Source organism: Akebia trifoliata, chromosome 8 (assembly GCF_017979445.1).
Source record: "Akebia trifoliata isolate Shusen 1 chromosome 8, ASM1797944v1, whole genome shotgun sequence".
Classification (NCBI taxonomy): Eukaryota; Viridiplantae; Streptophyta; class Magnoliopsida; order Ranunculales; family Lardizabalaceae; genus Akebia; species Akebia trifoliata.
The window spans coordinates 1093597-1119949 of NC_141382.1; the positions used below are offsets into that span (position 1 = coordinate 1093597).

At 34.3% G+C, this 26353-nt stretch overlaps 5 protein-coding genes across 5 annotated transcripts; 2 read left to right on the forward strand and 3 right to left on the reverse strand.

The window, feature by feature from the left end:
* Positions 1 to 1538: 1538 nt before the first annotated feature.
* HB2 (hemoglobin 2) lies at positions 1539 to 4705 on the forward strand. Its single transcript, XM_086451675.1, has 4 exons — positions 1539 to 1696; positions 1831 to 1945; positions 4139 to 4255; positions 4338 to 4705. Exons 1-4 carry the CDS (start codon positions 1602 to 1604, stop codon positions 4491 to 4493), a joined length of 483 nt encoding a protein of 160 aa, XP_086307801.1. The 5' UTR covers positions 1539 to 1601; the 3' UTR covers positions 4494 to 4705.
* A 1203-nt stretch (positions 4706 to 5908) lies between these two features.
* On the reverse strand, positions 5909 to 6836 carry LOC147395300 (uncharacterized protein At1g08160-like). Its single transcript, XM_086451187.1, has one exon. It carries the CDS (start codon positions 6755 to 6757, stop codon positions 6161 to 6163), a length of 597 nt encoding a protein of 198 aa, XP_086307313.1. The 5' UTR covers positions 6758 to 6836; the 3' UTR covers positions 5909 to 6160.
* A 7094-nt stretch (positions 6837 to 13930) lies between these two features.
* LOC147395301 (putative transcription factor At1g11510) lies at positions 13931 to 17277 on the reverse strand. Its single transcript, XM_086451190.1, has 2 exons — positions 16377 to 17277; positions 13931 to 14860 (listed from the first exon to the last, which is right to left on the reverse strand). Exon 1 carries the CDS (start codon positions 17178 to 17180, stop codon positions 16392 to 16394), a length of 789 nt encoding a protein of 262 aa, XP_086307316.1. The 5' UTR covers positions 17181 to 17277; the 3' UTR covers positions 13931 to 14860; positions 16377 to 16391.
* Positions 17278 to 19079: 1802 nt separating this feature from the next.
* Positions 19080 to 23145, forward strand: ACD1 (Pheophorbide a oxygenase family protein with Rieske 2Fe-2S domain-containing protein). The gene is made up of 7 exons (XM_086450884.1): positions 19080 to 19585; positions 19674 to 19909; positions 20026 to 20152; positions 21353 to 21489; positions 21861 to 22020; positions 22264 to 22545; positions 22636 to 23145. The coding sequence occupies exons 1-7, from the start codon at positions 19175 to 19177 to the stop codon at positions 22888 to 22890; spliced, it is 1608 nt and encodes a 535-aa protein (XP_086307010.1). The 5' UTR covers positions 19080 to 19174; the 3' UTR covers positions 22891 to 23145.
* Positions 23146 to 24060: 915 nt separating this feature from the next.
* LOC147395303 (histone H2B.3-like) lies at positions 24061 to 24716 on the reverse strand. Its single transcript, XM_086451608.1, has one exon. The coding sequence runs from the start codon at positions 24632 to 24634 to the stop codon at positions 24191 to 24193; it is 444 nt and encodes a 147-aa protein (XP_086307734.1). The 5' UTR covers positions 24635 to 24716; the 3' UTR covers positions 24061 to 24190.
* Between the last annotated feature and the right edge of the window lie 1637 nt (positions 24717 to 26353).

The following is a 26353-nucleotide window of genomic DNA, read 5'->3' on the forward strand; positions in this document are numbered from 1 at the left end:
TTCAAAGTGAAATACATCTTCCATAGAGATCAGTTTAGAGAAATATTTTTCTTACTAACTTAATAATGATTTAAATCTTATCACGAGTCGTTCTACTCAAATTGATTACCACATCAACAATCCAACACCACATCCCTCTAAGTTTCTTCAAAAAACACAGATCCAAAAAAACAATTTTTTTAGCTTGATCAAAGGTTTTGAAAATGGATGGCTACCAAATTTTCATAACTCCAAATTTAAAATTTAAATTCAATGGTGAAAAATAACTTTTTATCGAGATATATATATATGGGTAGCGTTCAAGGGCAAACTTTTTGGCAAAACATTTTTCAAAACATGGGTTAGAGGTTTTGGAATGGGCTGATTTTTGGTGAGGATGATCTCTACGGTGAGGAGATCATTCTCACCAAAAATCAGCCCATTCCAAAACTTCTAACCCCATCAAAAACAGTTTACAAAAAATGGACGGTCTACGATGTTTCAGCTTGTAAACATGGGTTAGAAGTTTTGGAATGGGCTGATTTTTGGTGATGATGATCTCCTCACCATAGAGATCATCCTCACCAAAAATCAGCCCAATCCAAAACCTCTAACTCATGTTTTGAAAAATGTTTTGCCAAAAAGTTGGCCATTGAACGCCCCCTATATATATATATATATATATATATATATATATATATATAGATATATATATATATAGATATATATATATATATATTATATATATATATATATATATATATATAGATATATTTTTGTCAGCCAAAGTTCATAGAATTTTGTCCTCTACAACCCTCAAGCATCGGATCATGTTTATATATATATATATATATATATATAGATATATTTTTGTCAGCCAAAGTTCATAGAATTTTGTCCTCTACAACCCTCAAGCATCGGATCATGTTTATATATATATATATATATATATATATAGATATATTTTTGTCAGCCAAAGTTCATAGAATTTTGTCCTCTACAACCCTCAAGCATCGGATCATGTTTTTGGATGCCACAAGGTGAGTCCAAGTAGGGGTGGATTTACACAGGGGCTATGGGGGTACTTACCCCTACAAAAAATTTCAAAGTCTATGAATTAGTGAGCTATTGCAACAGACTTTAGTGGTGGATAAAAAAAATCTGCTACTATTACTCTCACAAAAAAAAAAAATTTAATAATAATAAATGCCACGCTTAGTTGTCCCCCACAAATTTTTTTTTTTTCACTCTTGTGTCCCCCACAAAAATATTTCTACTCTTGGTTGTCCCCACATCGGCAAAATCGTGGCTTCGCCACTGAGTCCAAGGACCCTTAGTGAGGGTGAAATCCTTACTTAGTAAGCCTAGTCAGAAGTTTTAACTAAGTAAACCTAGTCAGAAGTTTATATAGAGAATATTTTCTTATCTCATCGTTTGTGTCAATAGAATTTTCCTTGAAGGATTGAATGGAACTCACGTGCTCAACGTAGCGTCCTCACCCCTCCCACGGAGATCTCGTGGTCCACATAATAATAAGAAATACAAATAGGAGTTTTGGGAGCTAAAACCTAACATCTAACCCAACAAAAAAGACAGTTTAGAGTGAGAGTGTGAGAGAGAAGATGAGTTTCACAGAGAAACAAGAAACTTTGGTGAAGGAATCATGGGAGATCATGAAGCAAAACATACCAGAACTAAGCCTTCGTTTCTTTACAACGTATGTAACCCTTCTTATCTTACTACCTACTTATATATATACATCAACATTTATATTATAAAAAAGATCAAAAGCTTTTATGTGAGACGGTTTTGTTTATTAATCTATGTATCATTAATTTGTGATGAAATTAGGATATTTGACATAGCTCCTGCTGCAAAGGGAATGTTCTCTTTTATGAAGGACTCAGATGAGATCCCTCAAAATAATCCTAGACTCAAGGCTCATGCTGTCAAGGTCTTCAAGATGGTGAGTGATTTGCCTTGGAAATTAAATTTATTAAGAGAGAGAGAGATCAAATGACCTAAAGAAGTGTTTAAAAACCGGATCGAACCCCAAAACCCATGACCTGACTGGTTCGACCAGATTTTATCATAAAATTGGCTCGATCAATGAACCATCAGTTTTGAATTTAAGAAAAAATATGAGTCATGATTTTTTGACACCCCCTCTAAGACTCGCCCCTGATGTGGCATGACCTAAAACCATAAAATTTCCCTTGGGATACACAATTGTACATCTTCATAAATATATGCAGTTGTGTATCCCGATGAAAATCATATATGATTCTAGCACATGCCATGTCAAGGGGCGTGTGTCAGAGGGGCTTCAGAAAATCATTATTCAAAATATATATATACTTTAAACATAGACAACTGATATAAATTGATCAAATCAAATTGAACCATGATTCAACCACCACGGTAAGAAATCTTCAGATTGGTTTTTAAACATTGCCTAAAGCTTATCCCATTGTTTATCCATCCATCCATACTTTTGTCTGTTACTTTATCCACTCAACCATTTCCATCCATCCACTCTTTTGTCATTTTGCCTACCCATTTATCCTCTCTTTGTCCAAGAAGATTGAGATTGATTACAAAAATACATTCTAATAAAATTTACTTAGAAATTAAAAGGATATACCGATCTAAATCCATGGTCACTTAGGTCACGAACCATAAGCAAGATTATTTCGAAGTAAACAGTTGCCTGTCCATTACGAGAGTAGATAGATTAAATAAAAGAGAAGAACATTTTTCAAGTTAAGCTTTGATTGAGGCACGTGTAAGCACGTTGTCCTTTTTGTGATTTCCACCTCTACTAAGGCGTTGTCTTTTTGTACTTAATTAAATTTTATCTTAGTCTTGATTGAATCTAATCCTATATAAATTTTCATAAATATAATATTATGTAATATAATACACCTTATTACATTACTTCACATCTAATCCTTTAACATTTCAATCTATGACTTGACACATATAAGAGAAGTTGGAGTTTGCTTTGACGAAAAAAGTTTTCTACGATCACATTATGACTTTTGAATCTCAATCTATCTCTTGAGACTAATATTAAATATGTCTGCTAATGAGTGCCCACTATATTTTGAAAAGGAGATACATTCAATCTATTTCTTGGGACTATGTTTTTCAATGTGATTTTCACTGCATTGAAGTGATAGCGATAGATTGTTTTCTCTAGATACAAGTAAAACACATCTACGGTTAGGTGCGCACTTCCATATTAGAAATGTGAAAATCTCAGTAAATCCTAATGTCACCAGCAGCATTAATCAATAATTTAGAAGATCGTTTAATATATAAAATAATGTTGGTGGGTTGGTCGGCTGTCATGATCTCCCTTAGTCACTATAAGCGGGACCCGTGATTTAATTTTACAAAAAAAAATCTAATTTTTATAGAGAGATTCTATTGCCACACCAATTTTTACTAAGCATCTCAATTATATGTATATCACCAAAGAATTAACACAATCTTGGAGAGATAGAAGCCCTCTTTTAAAATCAAAAATCACATTAAAATATTATATTAACACACCATCTTTTTATAACACACCAATCAATAAAATCAAATACAATGCTCAGTGTAAATGATCATTCTACATTTTTGGTGACTGCACTTCCTTTTTTCTTCTTCCTAGAAGTTCTTCAATGCTTCTACTCAGGTGTGAAAAAGATGCTTCCATATAGATAGTAGATATTTTATTTAATTTGGCATTTGGTTTGTATGATTTTGAGTTAAGTTATTTCTTGTGTTCTATATTTCGCTCTCCATCAATTATGTTCTTTGAGACTTATTTATTAATATGGTCTTGTTTGGAGAAAAAGTAGAAAGTGAACAAAATAATGATAAAAGAAAGTAATTTTTATAAAGTAGAAAGTAGAAAGTAATTTTTTTTTTAATTTAAAAAAATATATATATATTTTAAGTGTATCCGATTGGACTCTATATATTTTATTTACTAAAAAGTCCAAATTTTCCTAATTTGTGTGTATACATCTTTATATGTTTTGTACTTGAATATAATTTTATAAATTTGTGCTTTAAAATAAGAAAAATTTGTAGAAGGGTTATCTTTTCTTTCTATTATGTAAAACTGATTAATTAATAATAATATTCATGAATGTGATTGATAAAGACTTGTGAGGCCGCGGTGGAGCTCAGAGAGAAAGGTGAGGTGGTGGTGGCTGAAAACACACTAAAGAACCTGGGGTCTGTTCATGTTAAGAAGGGCGTTATCGATCCCCATTTTGAGGTATGAGTAGTGTGAATCCCGAGGATCATCTATTAGTTTCCTATGGATATTTAAGTCAATTTATTCTATTCTACCCTTTCAGGTTGTGAAGGAAGCTTTGCTGAGGACAATTAAAGAAGGATTAGGAGAAAAGTGGAGTGAAGAAATGGGTGGGGCCTGGGGTGAAGCCTATGATCAGTTGGCTGCAGCCATTAAGGCTCAGATGAAAGTAGAAGCAGCAGAGACTTCCAAGGCTTGATGGAGATGATCCCTTGAATTTTCAATCATCATAGATTTGATGATTAAACTTGTTGGGTTTCTAATAAGGTTATTGAGATAGAGAGAATCTAATGTTTGTGATCTTCAATCTCTTGAAAGACTTGCATTTGTGATGTTTGTTATCATGCTTTATGGGCAGACTTAATAGTATATCCTCACCGTTATAATGTGAGAAGGATGATATTTGATGTATATTCACAAAAATTAATATTTTTAAATTACAAAAAATATCTTTAATTAATTTCATTAATGCATTAAAAATTATTTATTTATAATAAATTAAATAAAAAATTGAGATCCATTGATTGATGAAAAATGATTCCGAAAAAAAAGAAAATAGAATCCCCCTATCGTTACAAAATGAAAGTAGTGGTTAAGATTTATCTTAAGGATATGTGATGTATCATTGAGACACATGCTTTACCCTATTTATTAGATACCATGTTTTCGGATCCCACAATTTTGAGGAGTCTTTAACCTAAAAACAATTGCATAAAATGCGTCTCGTCTCGTCTCTAGTTTTGTAAAATGCACTGTAACATGTTATTTACAACAATTTCAAGAAGGGCGAGATTTTAAGTTCAAGCCCCCACGTTGGCCATCCACAAGGATTATCTTGGCATACCTGGTATATAGGTGTGGTTCGTGGAGTATTGCATGTACTTGAGGGATCTGGGTGAGAAATGATGCTCTAAGAGATTAGTTGCCTCACCCTTGTTAATCAAGCATATGGGTCTGGACATCCCCATCATCAGAAAAGAGAAAGAAAATATTTACGACAAATCAAATGCTCACAAATATTAGAATACAGATATGATTAGTTAGGGTTTACCTCCAACTAGTAGTGTTACTTTATATCATTCTCTATATAATTTTAATTCTTTTACTTTAAATATTTTTCTTCTTCTAACGTTTACTTTCATGAAGTGCCAAATTGCTAACAATGGCAGCAATTATTTCTTAGAATGTTCTATTTTTAGCTATTATTACAAGTAATTAAGGTTCTAGGTTGATTAGAAATTTATAAATTTGGAGTCATGTATTTATTTAGATAAATCCACTTAGGATTTCTTGATTTTTTTGTACGATCGAGAAGCAATTTCACTTGATCATTGTCAGATAAACTGTAATATATATTTTAATGTTGAGTTTCTTCAATAGGGTCTCTTAATTCTTAATTGATTAGCGATTTCAGATCTGGATACGAGATTTCACATCTTATTTCAAAATGTAACATTGATGAATCTGAAATATTAAACAATTAATCACTTTGTCACAAAATATTTTGATCGAGATAATTTTAATTTTTCTCCTAATTTAAGCATCGCATCAACTGATCCTCGATATTTGTTTAGAGGGAATCCAAATGACCATCAGGACCTTGAGCTTGACCCACCAACACAAAAGTATATTTATTTCACAAAATAATTTAAGACAAGTAAAAAAAAAAAAAAGGCTGAAAGCTTTATATTACAAGCTCAACCCTTGATCAAACAACCACACCACCAAAAAAAGAATAATTAAAAAAATTCCCCAAATTGAAAGTTTCACACATTAATCATATCAACCCAAAGCATAGAAGCGAAAAGAACAAACAATCGTCACTAAGTTCTAAACAACCAAATAAATCAAGCATAGTGATGTTTCTTAAATATCAACTTTGCACTGGGTCCTTTTGAAGGCCCTAGCGGATTCCAAATGCACCTCGACCGAGGAACATAAGACCCTTAATTTGTAATGCCACGACTTCCATGACCCGACCTTGAAACGTATCCTTGCCTTCAATCGAATTGTCAATTCGATGTCTCCTGATGATTTCTCAAGCTTAAGATCGTTAAAATTTGGTCCAGATAGTGACGTATAATTTGCTGTGGGCTTCATCTCGATCCTAGTCACATTACGACGTGGTTGAAAGAAGGGTTCAACATGACCAAACGCAAGTGTCTCATGATCATAAGATACAGACACCTCAATTGAGTCGTAATACAACGCCGCCTTATGGTTGGGGTTACGTGCATTCAAGACGAAGTAGAAGCTGGCATTCAGGTGGTTGTCGTGTAGGTCGAACCCATGGATTTTTCCATCCTCGACGGTGTAGATTAGTTTTTTTGGTCTGATTACTAACCAAGTGATGAACACGACTATACCAAAAAGGACCATTAGGGCTAGTATGGTAATGATGATGCTTCGAAGTAGGTTTCCACGTTGGGCTGTTTGCCTTGACCCGGGCAGCGGAGGAGCCATGGTACCGATGAATGCTACTATTTTGAGTCTGTGATGGGCAAATTTGCTGATGTTTTTATAGGGAAAAAGTTGGGAGAATGTTTGATATGTGAAGGTTCTTTTACTCCTATTAGAAGAATTCTTTATAGTCACTTTTGTGCATCTAATAAGGTTATTAGAATTAGAGAAATGTGCTGGGTTTGTTCCTTTATTTCTCTTTTCTTGAACTCTTACAACACTTTTCACTTTTTGATTTCTTCTCTGAAACTCAAACTATATGAGGGGTGTCTGCTGGTTGGGTCAAAAACTGATTACTAAATTGGATCATAAAATCGACCCAGACCCAATCAAATCATGTTGGGTCTTTTTGGAGGGAGAAAATTTGTAGACAATAGTGTCTTGCACTGACCCAATTACTGATATGGTCTGAACCACAGTCCCATATGTTGATTAATTGGACACCCATTGATATTAGAGCTATCAATGCATAGGATTCATATCAGGCCATCTTATCAAATTTGATGAACACCTAGCATAAGTTCTATTGTGTAAATGTCTTGTATTCTCTTGGGGGTACATTTAGCTATGGGATGCAGGGGAACAGAGCTCTCAAATCAAATTTTTAGGGTTTTGCAAGGGTACTTATGTAATATCTTCTTAAAGATTTTTTATTTTATTTTAGGGTGTTTCTATATTTTTGAGGAGATATAGACATGTCTTCTTGTGTTGGGGGTACACTAAGCTACGTGGGATGCAGGGGGGGCAACGGATCCCCAAATCAAATTTTTACAATTTTGCAAAAGGCAATTATGTAATATTTTCTTAAAGGTTTTCTATTTCTACTAGAGATCTTTATCACTGTAAAACTCGAAAGAAAATAGTGATTTGATTTTTTTATCATATTTGTGTACATAGGCACATTGCTGAACCATGTAAATCCTTGTGTTTTATGAGCGATTTTCAATTCTCTTTGTTGTTTCATTTTTTCACATATCCAAGACTTCAACTGGACATTAGTTATCTCTAAAATCATGTGTTTCTTTTATATATCCTTCAAAAATCCTTCAACGGGAAGGATTTTACTGTTACTGGGAAATTGTATTGTTGTAAATAATTTTCTTAGATTAGTATTTTTTATAATAAACCTAATCTAAACCATGAATCCTAGATGTTTGATATGTTATTAGAACAAACATTAGAGTCCATATAACTAAAATGAGAACCTCGGTCCAAGCTTTTCCAACAGATTATTATGATTGCACGGTTATTGGAGCGGGTATTTTATTATTGGATACCAAAACCTTGATCCAAAACTCTCTTTTGCATGTTTGTAAACAATTTCAGGAATCATGACTTTACTCTTCCTCCAATTAATTAAGGTTCAAGCAATCCATTCTTGTGGACTTTTTGATATATTTTTTTTCTCTCAAATATTTCTTGCCTTGTTCCCAAGTTATTCTATTTGTAGGTTGTGGGCACAAATATGTTTATAGCTTTTCAAAGAGGGACAAACCATGAAGACCTACCTATGTGAGTGATGTTCTGATGGTTCTCAGATCCATCATTCAATTCCATGATCCTCGTCGTTGATGGTAACTTTTGATCTCAACCGTCCAATATGTAGCCTCCTTTTGGATGTAGCTATTGCGAATCGAACCAAAAATTATTAGATTCATTAAATTCTTTCTATTATTGTTTTAGAGTTATTCTAAAATGACTGCGCAGGACACTGCGTTACACACTGAGCTGATGTAGAGGTGTTCACATTAACAATAGATGCTTTTCACTTGTATCTCATGAAAAAGCATCTATGACTCTGTGCACACCTCCATGTCTGCGTCTCTTGCACAATCACTTTAGCATTTTTTCAAACATGTCTAAACTTTATTAGGATTCTTATAATTAGAATCTAATTAACAATCAAAGAATAATTTCTTTATCATGGCAACAAAGCTATTGTTGGCTCCAATCTTTCAATCATGCCACTGTCATGCCCTCGATCCTATTCCAATAGCTTTTGCTACTCATATTCCACAATCTTATTTATCACTTTCTCTCAATCTTTTTTTTCTTGGCAAACGAGCTATGGTCAACTTCGATCCAACGATCAGGCCAATCATGCTCCTACTCCCTATTCCCACAATTTTGTTACCCATTTTCCACGATCTTATTTATTACTCTCTTCTCAATTTGTTTTTTCTCAACCGACATCAATCGTTCAATTAATGAGATCAAGATTAATAATAAATGTAATCAATAATACATTTTTAATTTAAAGGAATTGCACTTCTAGGAGTTAATAAAATATATGATGTATTGTAATTAGGTGTATAAAGACCACGATAAGGATTAGAGAAGATTCTTTAGAATTTACTTCTACTTAGAATATTTTCCATTATTCTCTATATTAATCCTATTAGGTTTCTTGTGATTTGGGATTTACTAATCAAAATTTTAATTCTTTTTCACCTTACACCCAAATTACCCCCATGTCATAAGTTTTCTTATCGAGTCGTGACAATATGATACCCACCTCTAACAAACACTCCTATCACATAACTGTAGATCATTTGTCTCAGGACACGCAAGAAAGAGGCTCATGGTTATGCTTATCCCAAGGCAAATGATTTACGATTCTGTGATGGGGACATGTGTCAAAGGGGGCATTAGAAAATCATTACACTTTCTCATTCCCACCTTACCCAATAATTTGATTTTCAAATTTAGATTTAAATATATTTTTTTGTAAATGTATATTTATAGTAAAAATAATTTTAAAAAAAAATTATATACTACAATTGAGTCAAAAGATCTCAATAATAAAATATTAGAGCATGTGTGGATTGATTTTTCTAAGTGCTTCTGACTCTTGCTTTAAGGGTGCTTGGATAAATAACTCCTGACGAAAACTATTTTACTTTGGAGTTATTTTGGTACTTTTTCACAAAATATCAATGGTGCTATTTCTCAAAACTACTCTTGCGCAGACCCACATAACACCATCAAAATGATTGGATTATGACAAATATACCCCTCATAAATTTTGAAAATTACAAGCCTGCCCTCAAAAATGCAATTGCAATAATATTATATTATTATCCACTAATATGGTGGTAGCCTTTTGATATAGCATTTGGGACAAGTATACCCCTCATAAATTTTGAAAATTACAAGTATACCCTAAAAAATGCAATTGAATAATATTATATTACTATTCATTGATGTGGTGGTAGCCTTTTGGTGTAGCATTTGGGACAAATATACCCTAAAAAATGCAATTGAATAATATTATATTATTATCCATTGATGTAGTGGTTGTCTTTTAGTATAATATTTGAATTTGGATTTGAATTTCTAGCTCTCTCAATTGTTCACTTAATGATTTATCTTTGAGGGTTCCTACCATGGTTGAAAATTTTGCTGTGAACAATAACTATCCATTGATGTGGTGAAAACTTTTTCGTATTTTTAGTGGTTGTATATATTTGCTCATAATATCTTTCATTTGTTTATAAGTGTTGGGTGTTTTTATAAGTTTTTATGAATAAAAACAATAATTACTTTTATTTCTTGTGGATCATAATTTGTTGATTTATAATATTAAAAATAGTAATTGATTCTTATAAGGGCATTTTATTCATTTTAACAGAATCCAGAATAGTTCCTAAACACAAAACTCTATTAAAAGTACTTTTGATAGTATTTCTCAGAACTTACATCCAAACATACAACAGTTATCTACCTACTCTAGATAGTACTTCAAAAAGTGCTTATGAGAGTACTTATGTTCTAAGTACTTCTGGCTCCCATATCTACACGGCCCCTTATTTTATATAGATATAAACCACAAATATTTGTTAAAACATGATTATTATATTAGGAAAACATCCAAAATCAATTGAGTTTTTATAAGCTTGACGAATCAATGTAATGAGCTATTCACACGACTTTCTCGATCAATCATGTTTCAATCTAATTGGGATGATATAATATAAATTATATTATATCTAGATATAAATAATGTATGATAATAGTTTATATTTTTTCAAATTGGATTTGATCCGATCCTGTTGGCTATTAACGAATTGGTTCGACATTGACACGATCCGATCGAATCGGATCCGTTGGCAGTCCTCCCACACGTCACCTAAATCTATGGTAAGTAAAGGTTTTTACCGTTAACTCCCATTGTTTAAAGTTCAAACAAGTTCTAAATTTTGAAAGTTAGAATACATGATACCTTTTGATGTTATACTTTTTAATTCAATCAAACTATGTCACGTGTGATCAAAAAACGATTTCTTCGTACGTGGCATCTCACACAGCCGCAGCTAGACGATCCCTGTCCGGCTTATCTGGACCAATGATAATAATAGTTAACTAGTTAAAAGTTGGATCAAATTAAAAAAAAAACCATTTTTTATCAAAGATATTAGCCTTCGTACTTTCTCATCCTCTGTAATTTCTCCTCTTTTTTAATCTTTCAAGATCAAGAATCGTTAGTGTTTAGGGTTTAAAGGGTTATGTCAATTAGTACTAATTCCCTTTCTTTCTGGGAACAAATTCACAAAAAAATCGATCAAACCCAATTGTTTATTTCTTGTTTACGATTGAAGTTGAATTCGGTGCAAGTGAAAATAGATGGGTCAGATCCAGTACTAGTCGGAGAAGTACTTCAATGACACTTACGAAAACAAGTAAAAGAAATCTCTTTCTCAGATCATCAAGAATTGTGAATTTGCAGGAACCCTTTCGAATAAAGTTTCTATTTTTTTTTCCAGGGACGTCATGCTTCCTCTTGAAGTGGCGAAACGTCTCCCAAAGAATTGACTTTCTATCAGAGGTAGAAAAAGAAACTCAGATAAATTCTCGCATTATTTGGGTTTAAACTTTAAAATTGACTTTTTTCCTTTATTACTTATTGGGATATCAATTGTTTTGTAGTCCACCGCACTAAGTAAGGGTAGAGCCAGGATTTTGTCCACATGGGGGCAATCAAGAGTAGAAATTTTTGTGTGGGAACAAATAAAATAAAAAATAGTTGTTGGGGCACTAAGAGTGAAAAAGAAATTTGTGAGGGCAATAGTAGCAGATTTTTTTTATCCACCACTAAACTTTGTTGCAATAACTCACTAATCCATATACTTTAAAAATTCTTGTGAGGGTAAGTGCCCCACTGTAAATCCGCCCATGGTCCTAAGCCACACATCATGCTCTCCAGAAGACCTCCTCTGAACTATCAACAGCAACAGGAGAACCATATCCTCCAAGTGCTCGACAAATGAAATCTCTCTCTCTCTAATATTGCAATATTTTTAGTTTCATGTATAGAAAATGAAGAAATATGATTTCGTGTTGCCTTTGCAACTCTTCTCTTGTGGATTGTGAAAATGATGAATTGATTGTTATTATTTTTTAGTGGTGCTGTTTCTTAATTTCAAGATTAGGGTTTTATGCCTTTTTTTATTCTTTTTTTTGTTAATTTTATTTGCTATGATGCTTTTATTATTTGTAAGTGATTAGTTGCATGTCAAAAGTTGCTAGTTGCAACTCATCTTAAATAAGGGAAATGTTCGGCACCAAACATTTTGGCAAAACATTTTTCAAAACATGGGTTAGAAGTTTTGGAATTGGCTGATTTTTGGTGAGGATGATCTCCGAGATCATCCTCACCAAAAATCAGCCAATTCCAAAACTTCTAACCCATGTAGGACAAAAATGGTTGGCTAAAATGTTGGCCAAAATGTTTGGTGCTGAATGAGACCCCTTAAATAATACTAATTTTCAACTGGTTGCATCTCTGTCCCACAGAAGCTCTCTTTTCTACTAGCTTTGTTTTTTTTTTTTTTTTTTTTGTTGAAGGAATGGAAAATAGAAGAAGATGAAATGCAACTTATTTTTTTCTTTTGGAGTGCAATCATACTAATGGAAAGTAAGGGAGTGCAATCAAGTTAATTTGTAACTACTCACTACCTATTATTATAAGTCGAAATATACCACAAATTGAAATGAAATATTGTCTTGGATTATCTTTAGATGCTTTAGAATATCTTGAAATATTTTTATTTTTTATTCGAGGTCATCTGAAGGTGTCAGTTAGCTTAGCCGGTAAAGTTTTTGGATGATGATATCATAGATATGAGTTCAAATCCTACTAACACAAACTCATTAATTGTATTTTTAGTTGAGAATTATTGCTTGACTTAAAACCAAGCCCACAACCAAGTGAAAGTAATTGTGCAACTTATTTTGTAATGTTGGTTAGTGTGTTTGGTAACACTTCTGAAATCTGAATGGAGGTGGTCCACCTTTAAAATTCCGACTTTAGAAGTTTTATTTCCGTTTGTTTTGGTTCAGATTCCAGATTTTAGAATCAAAATTCAGAAGTTTTGAACCACTGATGGAGGGATGACTGGATGAAACTTCTGAAATCTAATTTTTTTTTTTAATTCTTAAAATACCCTCTTCTAAACTTTAATTTCTATTACTTATCATTTCTCTATACGAACCTTAAAACCCGTATTTTTAACTTTTCTACCTCTCCTTCCTCTACAATTGTGTTATCAAGGTTTCTCTCATTTCTCTCGTTTCGTGTTTGAAAACCCTATATTTTTATACGAACCTTAAAATCTTATATTTTTCAACTAGAAAATAAATGATTATTTATTGTTTGAGTATTATCTTGTTGGAATATAATTTTTCAAGTATGAATTCGAATTAAAAATAATATTTTTGGAGTGTTTGATTATTAGAAATTGAAATTAAACGTGTAGATAATTTCATTATGTATAACATGTTATGTTTTTCGGTTAACAATTTATTAGAATTACAAAAGGGTAATATTGTCAAAATGACCATTATGTTTTAAAATTTCATTTGTAACAAAAAACTTTTAAAAATGATAAACAAACAATTTTTCCAAAATAAAATTTTAGATTCCAGAAAATAGACTTCAGACTTTAGAAGTGTTACCAAACATACCCTTAGTCCACATTCTATGATAATCTACCCAAATTATAGAAAAAACTTACTAAGCTTATGAAACCTTATTGTTAGACTTTATTTTTTTTTTATAGAATAATTAATTTTACTAATTCTTTTTTGTGATTGAAATCTTCTATGATTTATAATATAATCTATTAGCCCAACGAATCTAATTCTTTCATTCAACTCAATCCAGTAAAAAAGTTAATGAGAGTGAATCCACATGTGCTTTCACCATCTCTATCTTCATTCTGTGGGTCTCCCTCTTGTTCTTTTAGGACTATCAACTTTTTTTGTAAGATTGAAATTGATCTATCTTCATTAACTACGCTCAATTTTTATTTATTTTCGATAAATAGAAGATTTTATTGAATGCAGCATGGTCGAGGTGACTAAGTTAACTATGCTCAAATTATCTCAGTTATTGTCTAGAGCTACTTCTACATTTTCTCGAAGATGCGTTGAAATTGAACATCACAATGCCTAGTCCAATACAATAATTCAGCTCATCTGAAACTTTCAAACAAATTGACAAGAAATTAAACCAGACCTTACACATAAAACTTAAAATTCCTCCAGAATGACTGACCAGAAACCACTTAATTGATAGAAATCTGGAGCAGTAAAACCACTGTCTACATGGGTTTAGACTCTAGATATTGAAATAATGTAATTCACTGTTAGAATTGTAGGTAGTGCCATTGAGGAGGGGGGGGGGGGGGGGGGGGTTTGAAAGATCTAGTTGAAATGCTCCCATTAGATGTTGCATACTCACAGCACAACGAAATTTTGGCTCATCAGGACTAGGATTTAATACGATAAGGCCAACAGATACAACATACAACAAGGGATGCATAAAGGTCACTTACCTTGCACCAATATGGAAAGCCCCACAGTACTTAACTGCTAAATACTCCAAAACCTATTCCTGGATCGCTTACTCAAGGGGTACTTAATCTTACTCAAGGGGTACTTGATCGCTGCTAAACCCTAACCCATTCCATGGATCTTGGCTTATGCAACAGAAGGGCAACTAGTGCCCTCAAAAAGAAAAATCAAGTTGACATGCTTCCTTGCTTTTGCCTGTATAGCTAATAAGATTTAGCTCATATGAACAGGGATCTCCATGAATGAAGCCATCTGCAAAAGCATTAAAAAAAGGTTTATCGAATTTGCATTTCTTTTCTTTTTTTGGCTAGCCAAGAAACGGCTAATGTTGTCAGATGAAGGCAAGTTCAACTGGTTTTGAACCTAGGTCGTGGTAACAACACTCCACAAGCCTTAGCAACTAAGCTAAGTTGACACCTCAATTATTGAAGTTGTGCATCTTGCACCAGGACACTTAACCAAAGAACTATACACACAGCAACTCATTAAATTGGACAAACAACGCTGAAAAACCTACCCCTGCTCCTCAACTCAGATCACTTGATTAGCATAATGAGGAAATGGTCCTATCAATTGAATTTACAAGTCTTACTCTTATGGTTGTATTTCAATTGAAGTTGGAGAAGCCATGGAAGGGTTTGGCTAAACATTTAGAGCCATTCGCAACACAAGTAAATAAATATTTACCAAGAAGTAGGCCTTTGATTACTTGGTAAAAAAGCTGACTTGGTAGCTCATCCATTTACAACAATAATGATTGTAAAGGATCCCAAGTTCCAAACAAAGTTAAGCAAAACTGAAGCTCACGGTCACATACATGTCAACGAGAAAATAGCAATAGTAGATGGCTAAGTTGAAGATCCAGAAGGTTGGGGAGGAGTTGTTTGCCTACAAGGCTTGACTGTGAAATATAGAACTAAGATTTTAAAGCTCATCTTTGACTACTTGACAAATGATGGAGTACCTGACACTTCTCCAAATCAATATTCAAAGTCTCCCTTATACCATGAGAGGAAGCTGTAGAACAATTTGTTTGAGGTGTTAATGGATTTCCGAAGACCATTCCTATTTTTTGGGGACCTTTTGTGTGTGAACGAACATATCAGGAACCATAGTCACAAAATTTTCAAAAAATAATTCTACTTTTTTCTAAAAATTCATAAAATTTGCCAAATGAGGGACCAATCGATTAAATCAGTGAAATGATGACCATCTTTTTCATTGATCGCTGAATATGGTGGTCAAATTTTTACCCTTGAACCTCAAAATGTAATCTTCTTCCACTTCAAATCTCAAGAACAAGATAGGATTTCAAGGGAGGTTTTAAAGATGTAAGTATTTTGGAAGAAACTCAAAAGCATCAATTGAAAATCCCCAAATTTTTCCTGAACTAGCCCAAATTAACTGAACTGAAACCCCGCTGAACAATTGCCGAATCCAAACTTTGTTACTATGCCAAGAACTTACACCATTTCCTGAGCAAGCCTTTATAGCAGGAATGGTTGCCCCCTCTCAAACCCTAATCTACTTTGCTTAAATGAATTTTCTTTAAGAATGGTTGTTTGAAACAACTCTAATTTCATGTTCTAATATGTCGACTTACATTGTTGAAGAACACATGGAAGCTCATCTCCATCAAAATTTCAGATTTGCAAGCACGAGTCATAAAAAAAAGACTGTTATCTGATATTAAGGAGCCCTAAATCCATCAGACATTAAGGAGCCCTAAAATTTCAAAAGATCATCTTTTCAGAGAGAAATTACTAACCGCAGAAGCAAATTCTCAATCATCGCGTGGATCGCCTAAGGCTTCTGAAATCAACTTCTTATGCTCTTTCATCAACTCGATCCGCTCGAGATGAATCTCCGCTTCCCTAATCTTCTGCAATCGCCATTCATCGTTCAATCGCTTCAACTCCAACACATTCAGACACCTCAATCCTTCCCCAATAATTTCATTACCTACCAATCGAAACACTTTTTCCATCATAATCGAAGAAACCTCCTCAAAATTAAACCCAACATTCGGAAGTTTCGCAGTAGTTACAGTTTTTGAATCATCTAGGGTTTGCAACTTCTTCTTCTTGACAACTCTTCTTCGTGGAGGTTTAGAACCATTTGAAGGTTTCTGCAACGAGTTTTCACTCCAGATCTGGTGAGAGATCTCGAAAACATGGCGATCATGAGGAGTACTAATCAAGGACCGATTGAGGGTTTGTTTGCGGTATTTATGGCGCAGATCAAGAATCTTTGCAATCAATTGTGTGTGATCGATCTCACCATTAAGAGATTTTTCGATTCGATCGAAGAGAGAAGCAGCAGCGATGGTTGGAGATGAAGACTCTTTGGTGATCTCAAGGAACGTGTTGAGAAGATGTATCTCGTCTTCTTCTGAGAAAACAAGCTCTGGTTTATGGACTTTCACCTGCTTCTCGTCGGACGAGTGTTGCTTCCGCTTCGATGAAGATGACAACGAAACACGCTCTGGTTTAGGAATTTTTCGCTGCTTTTCGTCGGACGAACGTTGTTGCTTCCGCTTAGATGAAGAGGAAGCTTGGGTTTCCCTTAACATGATTTTTGTTCGAGAGAGAGCAAAGACTTTAGTGCAGTCGGAAAGGGTTTATAGAGAAAGCTCTGCGCAGTGTAGGATTAGGGATTGTGATATTACCGCACCATTATGTTATAACTATACACCAAATGTAATGAACATTTATCCTTTAAAGCACAACTACCACACCGTTTATTTAGGGTGTTTGTAAACATGTGCCCTAAGGGGAAGATGCATTACATACACCTTGAAAATAAGCATTTGAGGGTATTTTTGTCAAGAAAAAAATTATAAGAGCATTTTTTCTAAGAAAATAAATTTTGAAGGTGTATTTATTGCATTTTAATGTGTGACCTTAGGGCAAAGAGTCGGAGTAAACTCAAGATTGTACCTCATATCTCACTTTCAAGATGATGAAAAACATATATGGTTCTTACACACTTCCACGTCAGAAAAGTGAGATATGAGGTGCAATTTTGAGGTCACTTCAGCATTATTCTAAGGCAAATGTTAACAAAATCCTATTTAAAGAGCTTCCTTGTTCATGCTAGACTTAAATAAGAAATATCATACGAATTTGGTAAAACCATGTGTTATGTCTTGAATCATAGTCAATCTTGATTTTCAATAAGAAAGCTCAAAGGGTTTGAGGTTGATGAAGTTGAAAAGATTATATGAGTTTTAACCAAACAAGAGGGGCCAATGCATACCCACACTTAAAAATCTCTCTTCCACACTATTGGTAGTATTATTATACTCCTCTTTAAGAGCATCTACAATGGTCTCTCAAATTGGGATGGCAATTCCAAATTTTGAAATAGCCTATCATAAGTACGTTCCCAATGCACATCTCAAATGATCTCTCAAATATAACATATACTAAAATCGATGTTGTATTCGATATTGATTTTAGCATATCACATAATTTGTTAAAATGACTTTTAGGCTATGTTTGGATTGAGAGAAGTGGAAAGAAGAGAAACTCATTAAGAGAAGAGAAGAGAAATTCAATTTCTCTCCACAATGTTTGGATTGACTGGAGAGAACTTGAGACAACTTTGAAATAATAAAAAAATATGTTAAAAGAGTTCTAAGGGCAGAGTTGGAATTATAAAACTTTTTAAAAGGATTTCTCTTTTCTTCTCTCCATTAATTTCTCTCAATCCAAAAATAGTGTTAGATTATAGAATGTGTCTTTTAAATTTTTTTGACAAAATAGCCATCTAAATAAATAAAAAAGTACATTTTGAGTTATATATATATTTTTATACCAAATTGACATCTAAAGTATGTCAAATGTTTTTTTTTAGATAAAGCATTAAAGAGGTATTATGTGTCAAATATGACATTTTTACATTTTATTATCTCAAAAAATAGAATTACTAAAGTCAAGTTTAACATTAGCATTTAAGATACTCTAAGAAAGAAGATAGAAAGCCCATTCCTTTATAATCGTCATCTTCTTCTAATTTCCTTCAACAAAGAGAATTTCTCGATCTTCTTCGTTTAACAACAACAAGCAAATATACTCTAAGACATGGTTTTAAATCTCGTTTTGATGTCTCATCTCGTCCCATTCATGAACGAGATTAAGTCATCTCAGAAGAGTATTTCAATATGTTTAAGTCATCTCATTTAACAATGAGACAAATGAACCATAATTTTAAATTCAGTCCTTGACTTGTCTACCCGTCTTGTAAATGGACGATACCGAGACATGTTTAAAATCATGTTATGAGATATAACTATTAAGAATTTAGATATACTTAAACAACAATGATTTTTTTTTTTAATATTGACCCTCAAAAAATTTACCATCCAAAAAAAAATAGAAAAAGAAAAATCAAAATAACTGTCAAGCTCTATGGTTGTAGTCAAGTGGAAAATCTAGGTGGTTCCAACTTCCAAAGGATTACTAGCCGTAGACGCAAACACAATGTGTGTCTCTAACACTCAACAGAGCTTTAAAATCATGTAAAGCTGTGTGTTTTTCTGCAAAACACTAATCAGAGACGATAATGGCGTTAATTCTCTCCACTACTACAACAATTCCCGCAAAAAATCTCCAAAACACTCTTTTCTCTCCTTCTAACACTCTTCCCATCAAACCCCTTGACCTCCTCACAAGCAGAAGCAGAAGAAAAAGCAGAAATCTTTCTACAATTTTACATGTCGCAGCTCCACCAACACAAACACCATCAACAACCTCTGAAGAAGAAAATCAAGAACAAGAAGATGAAGAGAGCTCATCTTCCAAGTTTTCATGGAGAGATCACTGGTATCCTGTCTCCCTAATCGAAGATTTAGATCCTAATCTCCCAACCCCATTTCAGCTCCTTAATCGTGAGATCGTTCTCTGGAAAGACAGATCTACAGGAGATTGGATCGCTTTCGATGACAAATGCCCTCACCGCCTCGCCCCCCTCTCTGTAATTTCTCTTCCTTCAAGAAAAAGCTAGGGTTTAGTTAGGGTTCGTAATTTGATAATTTTTTTTGTTTCTGATTGTCAATTTATAGGAAGGACGGATCGATGAGGATGGTTGCTTGCAGTGTTCTTACCATGGATGGTCTTTCGATCGATCTGGATCCTGCGTTCGAATCCCTCAAGCTTCACCTGAGAGTCCAGAGGCTCGTGCTCTAAAATCTCCGAGAGCGTGTGTAACGAAACTTCCTACTCTGGTCTCTCAGGGTTTGCTCTTTGTTTGGCCAGACGAGAATGGATGGGAGAGAGCTTCTGCTACAAAACCTCCAATGTAATTCAAACCCAAGAACCACTTTGCAAATTTACTACTTTTTTATGGATGTTTGTAGAATCGATCGTTATTTGTTTGTTATTTAATTAACTATAGTTATTATGGGATTTGGTTAGGCTGCCTGATGACTTTAATAATCCCGAATTCTCAAGTGTGACGATACAGCGTGATCTCTTCTATGGTTATGATACGCTCATGGAGAACGTCTCGGATCCATCCCACATTGATTTTGCCCATCACAAGGTGTGTTTTTGGATTACAAGCCTTCTAATTTGTTAGACCTGAAATTTGATAGATAGCTGGACCCATTGTTCAATTTAGAATTTTTTGTTGTGTGGGTTTCTCACCTTTTGGTGTATAGGGTTGCTTTGTTTATTAATTAGAATTGTTTGATCAGTTTTTAGTGACAGGTCACAGAATACTAGAATAATATTTTTGTATCTTGAAAGTTGTGTACACAAGAATAAAATCTTGATTAAATTATTTATCAATCCAACTGTAGCACAATTATATGGTAAGTGATGTGCTATATTTGGTTTTAAATTCCATGGAAGGATGATTTGTTCAACTAGAATAAGTTAATAACCTGTGCTGGAATCTTATACAATCCCTGCTAGTAGGGTTGTGCTGGAGTGACCTCACGATTGGACCTCATATCACACATCATGGCGTGAAAGTGGATAGGAACCATAGATACTTTTCACTCGTATCTCGATGAAAACATCTATGGTTCCCATACACTGTCACGTCAAGGTGTGTGATGTGAGGTTCATCTTGAGGTCACTGCAGCATTATTCCTGCTACTAACCTGCATCTTGGGACACAATGGTGCATATTTTGAAAGAAACGAGGTCCTACAAACAAGATATTCGGTAAGTTTCTAATGTCGAATCTCTCCACGTATGGGGAGTAAAAAACAATAGAAAGAAACAAGCAGCTAATGAAAGATTTATTGCAAGACAGAAGAAGACCATCCTTGAGATACGAGTTTAATAATAATGGATGATGTAAGATGCTAGAATAGCTTGCATAAATTGAAAAGTAGTTTTTCTTTATTCATTTGACCACAACATATATATATAGAATGGCAAGCTCCAGTCCAAACAATGTGTTGCTGCATGGGTAATCTGACTTTAATGTTGACTACGAGATACTTTCTATTATTTAATTGTTTAGGATTTATTGACACCATGATCTTTTTTTTTTTTTTTTTTTTGATAACTCGGTCGATTCTGGGGACATGAGTTCAAAATCGACGTTCACCTACTAATTACTAAACACTCATTTGCTCTAATAAAGGGAATAGTTTCCTTTCAAGAAAGGAGGAATCACTTATTTGTTACATCAAAAGGGCATATTGCTTCTGTCTTTCTCTTTTTTGTTATATATTTAAAAGATCGGATGTATGAGTTTGCTTATCAAGGGAAATTACTCACTCCACAGGTTACAGGGAGAAGGGATAGAGCCAAGCCTTTGCCATTTAAGTTGGAGTCCAGTGGTGTTTGGGGCTTCGCTGGATCCAATGATGGGAACCCTCGAATAACTGCCGAATTTGTTGCACCTTGTTATTATATCAACAAGTGAGTCCATGATCTGTGCATTTTGTATCTATGTGTGATGTTACTTCTTTTTTTTCTCTGTTTGCAATACTTGCACAGATGTGTGACTTCATTTTCTACCAAACTCCCATGAAAATAGAAGAGAGGCGGGTCTCTTTAACATTCTTTTCTAATAAAAAATAAGTATGTCTCATTTGTCCATATTTGAAGAGCTATTGTGCTGTGATTTGCCAAATGAAGGGGAGACCGAGTGATAAAGCACATGAACTCATAGGGTTGCCACTTTAGCTGCCATGTGTTAGAAAACCTCAACCGCTGAGAATTCTTCTCTCCTTTGTCCGTGTACAAAGTGTATATAGTCCCAATGTAATTTTTTTCCTTTTTTTTCTCAGAATAGAGATAGATACAAAGCTCCCGATATTTGGTGAACAAAAATGGAAAATATGGATTTGTTCCTTCAATATACCAATGGCACCTGGAAAGACTCGATCAATTGTTTGTAGTGCACGGAACTTTTTCCAATTAACGATGCCAGGGCCTTCCTGGTGGCAGGTATGAACTTTATGGTTAGATTCTATTTTCCTTTTTATCTAGTTATAACTCCACATTGAAGCAATAACTTAGATGTACCTTTTAGTTGATCGTCACTATTCTATTTTGTGTCATCAATCATCATGATCCATTATTTTGCTTTCTTCTCAAACTAATCATCAATCATCTCCTTAAAACTTCATTTTCTATTGTTTTCAATTATATAAATCTCTCTGAACTCTCTTTCAATTCTTGTCCCGCCAGGTGGTGCCTAGATGGCATGAGCACTGGACTTCAAACAAGGTCTATGATGGTGACATGATTGTTCTTCAAGGTCAAGAAAAGATCTTTCTCTCAAAATCATTGGAGTCTTCCGATGATATTAACAAGCAGTACACAAAGCTTACATTTACACCCACGCAAGCAGATCGTTTTGTTTTGGCCTTTCGGAATTGGCTAAGGCGACATGGAAACAGTCAGCCTGATTGGTTTGGATCCACCAAACAACTACAATCTTTACCATCCACAACCTTATCCAAACGTCAGGTGCGGAAGCTAACACATAAAGTTTATTAGGCCACATTTTTTTTTAACTGCTTGGTTTAGTACTTAAAACTTCTTTACTTTGTCTTCCAGATGTTAGATAGATTTGAGCAGCACACACTGAAGTGCTCATCGTGCAGAGAAGCTTATTCTGCATTCCAGACATTACAGAAAGTAGTGATGGGTGCATTTGTCATCTTCTGTGCAACAGCGGGAATTCCTTCGGAGATGCAGTTTCGCATCATCTTGGGTGTACTTGCACTAGCAAGTGCTGGCTTGGCTTATGCTTTGCATGAGCTCCAAAAGAATTTTGTCTTTGTTGATTATGTGCACGCAGAGATTGATTAATCACAAAAGGGGAAAAGAAAGAAAGAAAAAAAGTCATATGGCCGTCTACCATGAGATCTACTGTTGGTTTGGCTGCAGCTGTAGTACCAATATAGGCAGGGTGGTCTAATGTATATTTGGAATTTTGTTCTTATTGAAAGTAGAACACAAGGGTTTTAGAATTTTATTAGCTTTTGTATGTATACAATGAAATGTACAATATTTGTTTGATAAAGGAATATAGTTGAAAATGAAAGCAGATACATTTGCATGTTATTGAGATTTGTTTTTGAATTGCCATGTTTGGTATCATCGACATATTTATCAGGCAAAAATATGCAACCCCGTCACAAGGAGTGAGACAAATAAAAAATAGTGTAGATATTAGGATTATTGCATAAATATTTATCAGATGAGATTTAAAATCACGGTTCATTTTTCTCATTAATGAACGAGACAATTCTAACATATCAAAAAACTCATTCAAGATGATTTGGTCTTGTCCATTGACAAGTTGTCAAAAACAAGTTTTAAAACCATGCATTAAATTGATGAAAATAGTCTTTCTATTTAATCACAATTTCCTAATGGGATTTTTTATGCATTCAAGCACAATTTTATCATACCAAGTGAAAATTTTCACTTCTCTTGTATTCAAACAAACTGTTAAATTTTCCTCATAGAACTCTCATCAACATGACCACAATCAGAGCTCTGCCAATTTTAAGTATCATATTATTGTTTCCCTAAATCTTACACCAAGAACTTTCACAAGTAGAAGCCATGAAACAAGTAAAACAACATAACAAATCACCAAAGAAAAATAAAAAAAAAAAGAACCTTGCAAATGAAGAAGCCATTGGAAACCCTAGCACAATATAAGATTGAAAATTGTAACAAATGGGGAATTTTGCTCCAAAACCCAATATTCCAAGAAATCATAAATCACACAATACCCACACACGTAAAAACAAAAAGAAGAGGAAACCCTGAGACAGATTCTCTCCTTATAACCTAAAAACCAGATAACAAAACTCTCTTTCACATACAATTTGAAAGATTGAAAATTGTAACAATGAGGAATTCTGCTAAAAGAAATTTCACAATCTAAGATATCCAGAAATTTTACAATGCTCCAAAAAAATAGAGAATTAACACCACTAAGAAGAACAACTCATTACTGCAAGAATATTAAAAACGAAATTTAGATTAAAAAACCATTCTTTACATGGGAAACGAGAATTCATTGGGACAGATTCCCTCTCAAAAACCCAAATCTTCAAATAGAAAACTACATTAAAAAGCCATAATCTTTGAAACCCTAAGAACTAGTAAACTTAGTAACAGCCTTCGTCCCTTCAGACACCGCATGCTTCGCAAGCTCTCCAGGAAGAACAAGACGAACAGCAGTCTGGATCTCTCGTGACGTAATTGTGGGCTTCTTGTTGTACCTCGCAAGCTTCGAAGACTCTTGAGCGAGTTTTTCGAAGATATCGTTGATGAAGCTGTTCATGATCCCCATGGCTTTGCTTGAGATACCAATATCAGGATGAACTTGTTTCAAGACCTTAAAGATATAGATCTTGTAAGTCTCAACATTCTTCTTCGATCGCTTCTTCTTCTTGTCTGACGAAGCTGCTTCTTTGGGAAGTTTCTTCTCCGCTTTGGGTTTCTTCTCTGCAATTGGAGCTTTCTCGGCCTTCTTCTCCTCTGCAGTAGAAGCTGGTTTCTTCTCTGCGGGCTTCTTCTCTGCCTTGGGCGCCATTAGAGACCTTAAGAAAAACGAGAGAAGAAAAGATCGAGATTCGAGAGCGATACCGATGACCTCGACTTGAATTTGTGAGTTTTTGAAGGGAGATGTGGTTTTTATTTATAGGTATTGGGAAGTGAAGTTTGATTGGTTGGTTTAATTTGACACAGATCGATGGGAATGACCGTTGATTTTTGGAAGAGAAATTGGACGGTGGAGATGAGTGTTAGTGGGATCAATGAGAAGAGACTAAAGCGGACTTCCTGGTAAGAGTTTTAAAAAGGAAAAATGCTGGAATGACACATGGCATTTACTGCGATTATCACAGTCCTGACGTGGAGATGCATACATAACCGTAGATTTGTTTCCTCGCGATACGATTAAAAATCATCTACGGTTATGTATGCATCTCCACGTCAAAATTGTGAGAATCGCAGTAAATGCCCTGTGTCATTCCAGTATTTTCCTTTTTAAAAATCGAATCTCGTTTCGTTTCTTTATTTTTAGTAATTTTAGAAGAATATTTCGCGTTGTTAACTAAGTGGGTCCGGGTTAACGTGAGATGGATGCAAGTCTGCAACCCATGTAAGACCCTGAACCTGGTTTTAGCCCACGGTTAAACCCAGGTTTGTGTGATTATGGGCTATATATGGACACGGAAAAGGTTGGGCCCGGTCTCAAATGGGCTTGTTTTAATTAGACATGAAAGATAAGTCTAAGCCTGACTCTTTTAATTACCAGGTCGAGTCGGGCTGGTTATTAGAAATTGTAGGTCCAAATCCAACGTAACCCGTATGGTTTGGCTTATTAGATTCTACTTCCAGATTTCACTTTTCGATTGACAAAATTAAGGGGAATTTGAAAAAAAAAATGATAATTCATTTAAATAATTAATATATGTTTTTTTTTTTTTTTAATTATTGAAACAAAGTATTTTTTTCAATGATAATGATTGTCCTATTGCTATTAATTTGATCCATACTCCATAGTTTTGAGCGATCTTAACATAGTTGAGCGTAGTGTCCAACGAAATCAATTTAAAACGCCTCTTTTTGTAAATTGGAGATGCTCACTGTAGAGATAAAATCTCGATATTGTCAATGCCTTGAGATTTACCCCTAACAATCAATCTACATTGTTATTGATGCACACAAATGATCAAAATCGTAAAAAAAAGAGGAGAAAAGAGATGAGACAAAACACGAGATTCGTCCCAAAATTAGATTATGTCCCTGTATTTTGAAGAGTCACTCCACTAGTCTTGAAGTCTTCCTTGATTTATTAAAAAAAGGGAAAAAAAGATGAGACAAAATACATGATTTGTTTCCAAGATTCGTCCAAAAATTGAATTACGTCCCCTGACTTCAATGAGTCAATCCACTATTCTTGAAGTCTTCCTTGATTTATAAGAAAACCTCTCCCTGTTCGTATAGAAAAAGATAAAACTAAATTCTAATGGAATGAATCAATCCCCCCCTCTCTGAATTCACATTTCGTATAGGTGAAGATGAGCACACAACCATAGATGTTTTTCACTTGTATCTCAATGACCAGCGTCTTTGGTTCCGTACACACCTCCACATCAGCAAAGTGTGAATTGAGGTCAATCCAGCATTATTCAAAAAAAAAATCCTCCTTGTACACCCAATTTTGCAGCATATTAGCTTGAGCCATACTGGGGGACTTTGTTTTTCGCTGCGTTTCACGCTACACTGACGAGAGTGGGTGCACACA